This window comes from Vombatus ursinus, unplaced genomic scaffold (assembly GCF_900497805.2).
Source record: "Vombatus ursinus unplaced genomic scaffold, bare-nosed wombat genome assembly UNPS02014812.1, whole genome shotgun sequence".
Taxonomy (NCBI): Eukaryota; Metazoa; Chordata; class Mammalia; order Diprotodontia; family Vombatidae; genus Vombatus; species Vombatus ursinus.
Genome location: NW_020954590.1, coordinates 107,174,035 through 107,185,672, shown reverse-complemented (window position 1 = coordinate 107,185,672; position 11,638 = coordinate 107,174,035). Strand labels below are relative to the sequence as shown.

Genomic DNA, 11,638 nt, shown 5'->3' with positions numbered 1-11,638 from the left:
GACTATACATGCTGACTTCTAGTGTTAGGTCAGTTTGGGAACAGTAAGCAGGAAGTATATCTGTTCTGTTTTCTCTTTGAAATAGAAACCTAATTGCTAGGCCTTTTTAAATAGCAAAAAGAAAAATGCTTATTCCGATACAAGGTGAGAATAAACCTCCAGCTACAATCCTTTAGTAATACAGATTATTATACAAGGGTCCCAAGATTATCTTCCCAGAAAAATACCTTAAATCCTTAGGACTAATGTGACTTTCTGTTGTTTGTCATTAAAGTTGTTAAATTTAATAAATATGTGTCTTGGAATTTCCAGAATAGTTCCACCCTCCCCCTCCCCCAAAGTGATCTATAGTCTTTCAACTGGTACTTTGTTTTCTGTGTTCAGAAGTTCTAGGCAGTTTTTTTCCTATTACTTCTTGTATTATGGTGTTCAGGCTTTTTGACTTGGCATCTTCTACTGGAAGATTTATAATCCTTAAGTTGTCTCAATACAGCCTGTTGTTGAGAACAGTTTTTGCTTGTATGGAAATCAAGTTTTCTTAAAATGTTACTGATTTTTGCCTCTCTTTTTCTTGATTGTCTTTCATATCTGTGCATTTACACTTCCAATCAATTATTCTTTCATTTCTTTGGTCAAACTCACTGCCATGGATTCAAGTTTTTCCAGTCTGCTACATTTTTTTTTTTTGCTGTGCAGGCCATAAATTCTTCTTTCACAATACTTATTTCTCATTTAAACTATTTAGAAAACTCCTGCCAGAGTTCTCTTGGCAATCCATGGGGTCTTCCACCTCATCAAATTTTCTTGTAATATTTATTCACAGATATGTAGAATTGTTTAGCTGATTTGGATGTCATATTCCCATCTGTATTAAAAATCTTCCCTGTTTCTCTGTTTATGCTCCAGGAAGAAAGCAGTTTTCTTCCTCTTAAAATCTTCGGTTTTCTGCAGCACTGGAAGTGAGGAGGGAAAATGTTGAATTCTGTTCCAAGCTTGGAGTGTCTTTTGCAGTCTTTCCAGAGTTTGGTGAGAGATAGAAGAGGGGATGCTGATTATATCTCATTAGGGATTAGGAATTAGGCTTCTCTGCTGTTAGTTTATCAGGATTTTTTCCTCATTAGGGTTCTTAATACCTGAGACAATGGAAATAGCTTTATCTTTTATGCATAATTCCTGTTTTGGAGAGGGTTGAGAGGTCCTGAGGATCAGAGAAAATGTCTAATCCTCCATGTTGTTGGTCAATTGACCTGGAAGCCCATCACTTACTTTTATTTTTTCTCCATGTGGAAAAAATGTTGGTAGTAGAAAGACTACTGTGTGTGGAATTAGAAAACTTGAGTTCCAATCTCAAAACTGTCACTCTTTTTCTTTGTGACTTTGGACAAGCCATTTAAACTCTCTGTTCATCAGTGACTTCATAGGGAGGTAAGATGAAGGAGTTGATTTAGAAGACCTCTTGTGTCCCTTTCAACTCTTAGCATAGTGCCTGGCACACAGTAGGAACTTAATAAATACTTATTATTTGATTGTGAATTGATTATCTATGATCTTTTTATTTAATGAAGGAATGTGAAAAAAATCACTTAATCATTACCTCATTCAAAACCAAGGCAGAAGTGAAATGTGCTACTTTGTTAATAGACTTGCACTCATTCGAGGTGATCAAGAAGAGGCAGACCACTTGTCCAAGGAACTGAAAAAGAGATTCTAATTCAGGTAAAGGTAAGACCACATTATATCTGAGGTACCTTTTGAATCTGAGATTCTGTAATTCTATATTTCTAAATCCATAATGTACCTAACACTACATGTAGCCATTACAAGGCTATACTAATCTGAGGACACATCCGTATCAATAAGTGAAGATCTTTCCTTTGTCAAACAATGAATTTGGCAGCAAATATTACATAAAAATCACCTTTGCATGAAATACAAATGTTGGAAAGTGTTGAAATTTATCCTACTGGTTAGAAAGCAGTAAATTTTTAAGAACCTTGAAATGACTTCTTTAAAAAATGAGGATTTGGGCTGTCTTGTAATCTAGCCACTGCTTACTCATGTTCAGACTCCTTAAGAGTCTGCCCAATATGACAATGTTCTAATAAACCTTGTCTTTGATGGAGAGAAGACTTGGGCCGAATTCTTTCAGGCAGGACCTGTGTGTTGTGATTTTGGGGTCCCCTGAAACCCTAAATCACATCATACCCATCTGTGAAAGGTTATGACCTTCATTTGATTCTGTAAAGGGAGGAGTAGCAGGAAAGAAAGCAGTGTCCTTGATGTGTGAATGCCTTGATTCTCAGCTCTACTAGGGAGCAGTTACTAATGTATGAACAAGCCTCAGGTCCTGGTAAGAACCAGGAATTCACATCTTGAAGGAAGAAGGGGCTTCAGGGTTCCAGGCATGTATAAAAGGACTGGGGTAAGGCAGACTCAGCGAGTTCCTGTGTGTGCAGTAAGCAGAGAAAAAGGCTTAAGTTGAAGAAAACATCTCAGAAGAAACAAGGAAACATGGCTTCTTCCCCAGAGCTGATTGAAGAACTCCAGAAAGAACTCATCTGCTCCATCTGCAGGGACTACTTCACAAACCCAATGACCATTGAGTGTGGCCATAGTTTTTGCCATGGTTGTCTCAGAAGCTGGCAGGAAGCTTCAGCCTCTTTCTCCTGTCCAGAGTGCAGGGGTGTCTCTCAGCTAAGGGATTTCAAAGCCAATGTTCGACTTGGGAAACTGGCAGCCATTGCCAAAAAACTAAGACCTCATTGTTTGCAGTACCCTGAAGAACATGGTGAGTGTGAGGTGCATCAGAAAGTGTACAAGCTGCTCTGTGAGGATGACCAGAGCCCAGTCTGTGTGTCCTGTTCTCAATCCCAGAAGCATGAGGCTCACAAGCTCTGTCACATAGATAAGGCTGCTGAGAACTTCAAGCAGAAACTCCAAGAAACTGTGACTAATTTGTGGAGGAAAACCGACAACATTGTTCAACAAACGGCCAATGACAAGATTAAGTTTGCATTGATAGAGGAAGAAATAGAAATTCGAAAGAAGAGTATTTTGTCTGAATTCCAGAAAATGAAGCAATTCCTAAGTGAAGAGAAAAATGCATATCTATCATATGTCCAAACACAAGGGATGGTGATTTTAGAAGGCCTGAACAAGAGAATTAGTGGATTGTCCAACCAGGACCAAGAATTAAGGACGAGGACCACAGAGTTAGAGGAGGAGTGTAAGAAACCAGATCTGGATTTGCTCCAGGATATGAAAGGAGTCTTAAAGAGGAACACATTTGTGTTGCACAAGGAAACAGAACCCTTCCACATATGTGTGACTAGCCTTCCCATCTCTGGAGTCATGGAATGGATTTTCAATTTTAAAGTGAACATCACTCTGGATTGCAACGCAGCTGATCCAGGTCTCATCATATCTGAGGATTTGAAGAGTGTGAAATATGGAGGTGTCCAGAAGGAAGCACTTGACAATGATTTTGCACAAGTTTTTGGTACTCAGTGCTTTACTTCAGGGAGATATTACTGTGAGGTGGAGGTGCCAAATAACGCTATCTGGGGTGTTGGCATCTGCAAAAAATCAAAAGAGTCTCAAGACTTCTTTGTGCTTAGGACTGTACAGGTATACAATTCCTACCACCTTTATGGCACAGCCCAGTATAATCTTTATTCCCAAGTCCATATAAAATACTGCCAGGTCAGTGTGCCCAACTTAAAGGTGGGGATTTTCCTTGACTATGAACATGGAGAGATATCATTTTATCATGTGAAAAATAAATATCTAATTTATACTTTCCCTATCACTTCATTCTCAGGACCTCTCATGCCCTTTTTCTATCTTTCTGAGAAAGTCCTGACAAATGATTGCTCTCTTACAGTCTACCCCTAATGGAGAGAAATCAAAAATATACATTATTGGCCAAATGGACTTCAGGCACTATATTACCCCAATTCCTGAGTACTCTGTTGTATGAAAATAATTGTATCTACTTGCCCTGCTACAGAGAATAACTTTTACTGTTTCATTTTTGTACATGTTTTTCTAGACCCGGTACAATGTAAGCTATGTCATATCGGGAATTGTTTCATTATGCTTTTTGTATATCCAGTGCCTAAAATGTTTAATAAATGCTTGTTGAATTGGAAAAAAATGAGGATTTGTTAATACCTTATAATATGCAATCTTAGGTTTTCAAGAAAATATGTTTATGTTAGTCAGCATGACATTTAAAATAGAAGACACATCACAAATTCTCCACAATCTATTAGTCTCCATGAACAAAACAAACAAAAAATAATAAACAAAGAAGTTTAAATATAACTTATAGATTTGTTATTGTTCAGTTCTTTCAGTCATATCTGACTCTTAGTGACCCCATTTGGGGTATTCTTGGGAAAGATATTACAGAGGTTTGCCATTTCCTTCTCCAGCTTATTTTAAAGATGAGGAAGAGAGGCAAATAGGGTTCAATTACTTGTCCAAGGGCACATAGCTAGTAAGTGTCTGAGACTGGATTTGACCTCAGGTCTTCCTGACTCCAGGCCAGGTGTTCTATTCACTGCACCACCTAGGTGCCCATTGTGTTCCTTAGACAAGCCACTGGAGTTTTTTGAGTATGGTGATAACAATTGGGCCTATCCAGCACTATCTTTCCTTAGAAGCTATGCCCCTTTAAATTCTACCTGAGCTTTCATTGCTTTACCTCATCATATCATTCTTTGGATTCTTGTGGAGTTTGTAGTCCACTAAAATCCCTGACTTGTTTTCAGGCAAAATACTGTCAAGTTATGCCTTACCTGTCATGAAATAGTAAAGCTGATTTCTTGAATTTAAATAAGACTTTACACTTGTATGATTTAAACTTACTGTACTAATTTATACTTAACCTTGTTCAACTTTATCATTAAAATTCAGTCCAATTTTTTAATCCGTCAAGATACTTTTTGGGCCTTGAGTGTGAATCATCTAGTGTGTTAGTTATTCCTCCTTCCTTTGTGTCATGGGTAAGTAAATATGACAGTTTCTCACTTCAATCCTCAACCCTCACCAATATTAACAGATGAGAAAGTTGAGACCCAGAAAAATTAAGAGACTCAGCTAAGGTTGTGAAGTATAGTTAAATAACAGTGTCAAAATATGAATGAATGCAAGAAATCCTCTGGTCCCAAGTTCAGTACTCTTTACCTTACCCTGCATGATCTGCCTTGATTTATGTTTCCTTATGAGCTTATACTGGCATTATACAACATCCCAAACAATTTAAACAAATCCCAAACAATTTAAAAGCCATTTCCTGCATTTCAACAGCATAACATATTGTTATTGTTTAGTTAATATACTCAATCCAACATTCTGCTAAATCTAAATGTTCTATATGTCATTTTAAAATGCTGCTGTTAACTACCTACCTACCCAGCTTGGAAAATACCCTCATCCTTTCCCTTTTATATTTGCTTCTTCTCTGACCCGCAAATTTGAGGCCATTTTCCAGTTGCTGCAGCAGCTTTGGCTTCTCCAAAGGACATTGATCTCACAGTTCTAGGTGCAGTGTACCATCTATCAGCTGTTTTACTATATCACATTACAATTTAGACTCTATTTTGTCAGCTTTGTAACAGTATTTTGGATTCTGCAAGGGGAATGGGAGATCTCAAGACAATTCTGTACTTTTCTAAGCTATCTTGCTACTTTAAAAATGTTGTCAGAGAAAGTATTATTTGAGAAAGCCTGTCTGAATTATGCTACTGCAAATCTGTGCAGTACAGCTAACCCAAATTGATTTACCAAGGGGCTACCTGCATTCCAGAGACATATAGCTCCTGGAATAACTCAGGAAAATCATTATTCATACAACGACATATTCAGATAGAGAATGTTCACTTCTCCAAATCAAATCCTAATAATACATCGATGCATTTAAGACATATTTTTATTACTAATTTGAGAGGAAAGGAAAGTTTCTACTTTAAGTAATGTGGTGATATCTAAAGTCATAGACTACTTACAATAAATGGCTCTTCATTTCTTTTGTAGCAATGTAGCAGAGCTGGTGCTCCTGAGGAGAAATACAGCTATGCAGAGGGAATGCGAATGAGGCCAAGAGTATTTTCAGCACAGAAATTACAGAAGCTTTGAGGAAAGTATGAATTTCCTGATGAATATTTTTATGTCTTCACCGAGCTGAATGTCCCCTAGAATAGCCCTACCACCTGGGGTACTCTGCTCCGAAGATATAATACTAACTGTCATTATACAGAGATTCACATTTTTGCAAAGAGTTTTACATACATTATCTTATTGGAGTCTGATAGTAGCACTGTGTGGTAGGTAGGTATTACAGATGTTATTACCCATATTTTATACACAAGGAAACTGAACCTCAGAGAGTTTACATTTAAACAATTCATCCATAGTTACACAACAAGTAAATGTCTGCAATTTGATTTTAACCTACATTTTCCTTACTCTAGGTCTAAAACTCTTATCTAACACACCATACCACCTATTCACATCATCATATTCCTTAAGTCTTTTGAAAAGCATTTATATATATATATATATATACATTTATATACATATATATGTGTATGTATATGTATATGTGTATAATATATTTTCTGTATCTTTGTCACTACCCACAAAATTACCGGATTCCTGACTCAGATAGTTTTGGGGGGCTAGGAATGAAACCAGCTGGATTCCATACCTTGTTCCTGAAACTCAGTATGGGAATCTATATCAGCCCCCTACCATAATTCTTTTTGTTCCTTGGTTCTCTGACTCTAATGAATCAGCCACTTCCAAGTTTTTGAGGTTCAGGGAGGATGGCATGTGTTTACTAGGTAGATTCTCTATAATTTTAGGATTCTCTGATCTAGAAGTTGCCCTATGCAGCAGGAAACCTGATTTATCTTCAACTCCAATGCAGATAATGACTCCATATATGGCTCAGTGGAGTTGATAATCCACTCATTGTTGCAACCAGGAAGGGCTATTACGTGCTAGCAGAAATTCTACAGTAGGAGAAAAATGTCTGTGTCCCAAAGCTTCAGTATTTGTGACTTGACCAAGCAAAGAGGCTGGTGGGAAAGGGTTATAGACTGAGGGCATTGTATATTAGCATTCTTCTCTGTTAACATTCAAAAGAATGTTACATGCTTGTGGTCCTTGACTTATGGTCCTATAAATTCAGCTGTAATTGTTCCATTTCCAGCAAATAATTTTTACTTCTTTCTTCTTTTTTTTTTTATTAAGTCAGTGAGAAGAGGAGAAAATGTCTAGTCATCCATCTTGTTGTTTATGTGCTCAGAAGTCCTCTCTGAGTTTTGTTGACACCACTCTCCCTTGATTTCTCTCTTATCTTTTTGAAGATTACATCTCAATCTCAATTTTGCAAGAGCTATATTCATGTCAGCTGATCCAGGGCTTTGTTATTCATCCAATCTTTCTCTCTGTCTCTGTCTCTCTGTCTCTCTGTCTCTGTCTCTGTCTCTGTCTCTCTCTCTCTCTCTCTCTCTCTTTCTCTCCCCCACATAACTTTCTTTCTTTTATTTCTTTCATATTTGCTTGCTTCCTTCTTCCCTCTGTACCCCCATCTCTCCCTTTTTCCCTCTCCTTAACTCTCTCTCTCCCCTCCCTCCCTTTCTTTCTTCCTCCATCCTTTTTCTACTGGGTCTTTCTTTCTTGTCCAAGCTAAAAGTGGACCAACCACTCATAGGCCTGTCCTCACTGCTAATCAGCAAAAGAACTTTGACTTATGTATTATGTGTCTGATATGAACCACTTTACCCCTTCATAGGTGGTGTGGTGGTCTGATTTCCCAGGATTATCGTATTGGTGCCAGCTTTAAAGTGGACACCCAATAAGCTTTACACCTACTGCAGTTCAGAAATCTAGTCTCCAATTTATCTACCAGCCTCCGTCTTCACAGGGATTCAGGTATGGACCACCATAACTAATGGTTGTACTTTTAAATAACTCATATTTTTAGGAAACATGTAGTTGTTTTCCCTCCCTTGAGCCAAAATCTCCTTGATGTTGTTATTTCTGCCATCTGAACATAATCCCTCTTCCACATACCACATCTTCAAATGCCTAAAAATAGCTGCCTGATCCCCCATCTCACCATGCTAGCCTGAATCTTCCTTGTAAGCTGAAATATAAGACCAATTATCTAGAACTAGAAAGGATTTCAGAGGCCATTTTTTGAAATCCTCTAATCTTACAACTGAAGAAACTGAGACCTGGAGATACTGTGTGACTTTTTCAAGATAAGCGTTAGTTGTAGGATTTTAACAAAGGTCTTCTGAAACTAGAGACAGAGTTTCTTCTATTGTACCACAAGCCAACCTAGTTCCTTGGAAAAAAAAATCTTTTTCGGTTATGATTACCATTCTCTTTATTATTCTGGTTGCCCTCCCTGGCATGCTTTAGCACTTTTCTCCCTATGTTTTTCATCAAACCTAGAAGAAGAAATAGTGAGATACTCATGGGCCAAGGAGGAAAAAAAGTCATGATAGCAACCCTGGGGCTTGTTGAAAGATAAATTGAGAAGGAAAATGAAGATTTGGGGGAGACACTTTCACACCCTCATTATACATCTCACTCTAGTTTTTGCCCCTTCCCTTGTCCTAATTTTATTTCTTTATATAAATACAGATACTCAGAAGAAGAAAAAAATTGATTTTCTGGGACAACTACTTGAATACCTAGAAGAAATGAAACAAGAGAAAAAAAAATGAAATGAAAACAAATTTAGGAAAGAAATGGAAGGAGAATAAATTTTTTCATAGAGCAAGTATTAAATCTTACCCAAGTAATGGACTGCTTAAAAACTAAAATAGGTCATATATGAATAAATTATCCCATTAGAAAGAAAGGAATAAATTTTCCAATGATGGAGCCAAGATAGCAGAGTAAAAGCAGTGACTTGCTTGAGCTACCCCACAAACCCCTCCAAATACCAGTAGAAAATGGCTCTAATCAAATTCTAGAGCAGCAAAACCCACAAAAAGACAGAGTGAAACAAATTTCCAGCCCAAGACAACCTGGATGATTGATTGGAAAGGTCAATTGCACTGGGCTGGAAGAGGAGTGCAGTTCAGCATGGGCCATGTAGGCAGAGCAGGCCAAGACCAAGCCTCAGCAAACCAGGAGCAGGCCTTAGGGGACTGAATCACAGGCAGCTGTAGCAATTTCCAGACTTCTCAACCAACAAATACCAAAGACAACTTAAAGAGTCAGTAGGACAGGTCTGTGACCATGATGAGAAAGAGGTTTGGTCCCAGCCCAGTCCCAGTGCAGCCCTGGGGCAGCAGCTGCTTGCAGAGCTCTTGGCCCACAGAATGAGGGCAGAACAAGTGACTAATCAGAAGAGGATTTCAGGGATCTCTTTGCTGACACTGAGGCAGGAATCTGTTGTTTTGCCAGCGCTTGGATCTGGGTCACAGTTCTGAGTAGTGGTCCTGGGGCAAGTAGGAGCACTGGCATGGTGGAGCTTGTAGTGGCAGTGGAGAGGGAATCCTCCTCACAGTTCCAAAGCAGAAAAGAGTGTTTGTGGTCACTCATAGACCAGAGCACAGGCCAGGAAAGGAGTAAACACCTTGCCCTTCATCATACCACTTTGGAAGAACTGAAAATTTACAGGTCCCTAGAAGTATCTCTGAAAAACAGTTGCACAAAATCCCAGAAGCTTGGAACAGTACATTCACCACAATGGAAGCAGAGCCCTACTTTAAAAAAGAGTTTAAAACTCATATAATTGGCTGGGAACATGAGCAAACTGTGCAAAAAAGTCAGACCATAGAATCTTTCTTTGGTGACAAAAACATACAACCAGAAGAAGACAACAAAGCCAAAGTTCCTATATCCCAAGCGTCCAAGAAAAATATGAATCAGTCCCAGGCCATGGAAGAGCTCCAAAAGGATTTTGAGAAGCAAGTAACAGAAGTAGAGGAAAAATGGAGAGGAGAAATGAGAGTGATGCAAGAAAATTATGAAAATCAAGTCAATATCTTGCTAAAGAAGACCCCAAAAAAATGCTGAAGAAAATAACACCTTAAAAAATAGCCTAACCCAAATGACAAAAGAGGTCCAAAAAGCAAATGAGGAGAAGAATGCCTGTAAAAGCAGAATTGGGCAAATGGAAAAGGATGTTCAAAAGCTCACTGAAGAAAATAATTCCTTAAAAATTAGAATGGAGCAAATGAAAGCTAATGGTATTATGAGAAGTCAAAAAATTATAAAACAAAACTGAAAGAATGAAAAAAATAGAATACAATGTGAAATAGCTCAATTGAAAAGCAACTGACCTGGAAAATTGGTTCAGGAGAGATAATTTAAAAATTATTGTACTACCTAAAAACCATCATCCAAAAAAAGAGTCTAGACATCATCTTTCAAGAAATTATCAAGGAAAACTTTCCTGATATTCTAGAACCAGAAGGTAAAATAGAAATGAAAAGAATCCACTGGTCACCTCCTGAAAGTGATTCCCAAAGGAAAACTCCTAGGAATATTGTAGACAAATTCCAGAGTTCCCAGGTCAAGGAGAAAATATTGCAAGCAGCAAGAAAGTAACAATTCAAGTATTATAGAAACACAATCAGGATAACGCAAGATTTAGCAGCTTCTACATTAAAGGACTGGAGGGCTTGGAATACAATGTTCTGGAGGTCAAAGGATATAGGATTACAGTTAAGAATTGCTTACCCAGCAAAACTGAGTATAATCTTTCAGGGGGAAAAATGGACATTCAGTGAAATAGAGGACTTTCAAGCACTCTTGATGAAAAGACCAGAGCTGAATAGAAAATTTGACTTTCAAATACAAGACTCAAGAGAAGCAGGAAGAGGTAAACAGGAAAGAGAAATCATAAGTCCTTTATGGGGTTGAACTGATTACATTCCTACCAGGAAAGATGATTTTTGTAACTCACAACACCTTTGTCAGTATTAGGGTAGTTGGAGGGGGGAAAAAAGTACACGTATAGGTAGATTGATAGGTAGAGGGCACAGAGTGAGTTGAAGATGAATGGGTGAAACTGGAAAATAAAATTAAGGAGTGACAGAGGATTATACTGGGAGAAGGAGAAAGGGAGACATAGAATGGGGTAAATTATCTCACATAAAACAGACAAGAAAAGGCTTTTACAATGGAGGGGAAGTGGGGGAAGATGAGAGGGAATGAGTGAATCTTGTTCTCATCATATTTGTCTTAAGGAGGAAATAACATACACACTCAATTGGGTTTGGAAATCTATCTTACCCTACAGGAAAATAGGGGGGAAAGAGATAAGACAGTGAGGTAATAGAGGGCAGGGCAAATTGGGGGAGGAAATAATCAGAAGCAAACACTTCTGAGGAAGGACAGGGTCAAAAGAGAGAATAGAATAAGTGGGGGGCAGGATAGGATGAAAGGAAATATAGTTAATTTTTCATAACATGACTCCTATGGAAGTGTTTTGCATGACCACACATGTATTACCTGTATCAAGTTGCTTGCCTTCTCCATGAGGGTAGGTGGGGATGGAGGAAGGGAGAAAATTTGGAACCCAAAGTTTTAAAAACAAGTGTTAAATTATTTTCACATGCAACTGGGAAATAAGAAGTACAGGAAATGGGGTACAGAAATC

General features: G+C 38.1%; 1 protein-coding gene across 1 annotated transcript; it reads left to right on the top strand.

Moving 5' to 3' along the window:
* Positions 1-2,511: 2,511 nt before the first annotated feature.
* LOC114053897 (probable E3 ubiquitin-protein ligase TRIML1) lies at positions 2,512-3,894 on the top strand. The gene is made up of 2 exons (XM_027877015.1): positions 2,512-3,014; positions 3,252-3,894. The coding sequence occupies exons 1-2, from the start codon at positions 2,512-2,514 to the stop codon at positions 3,892-3,894; spliced, it is 1,146 nt and encodes a 381-aa protein (XP_027732816.1).
* Positions 3,895-11,638: the final 7,744 nt, after the last annotated feature.

Coding starts and splice junctions, on each gene's coding strand:
- LOC114053897 (XM_027877015.1), top strand. CDS start 2,512: ATGGCTTCTTCCCCAGAGCTGATTGAAGAACTCCAGAAAGAACTCATC. Junction 3,015..3,251: donor AATGACAAGATTAAGTTTGC/ATTGATAGAGGA, acceptor TCTGGATTTGCT/CCAGGATATGAAAGGAGTCT.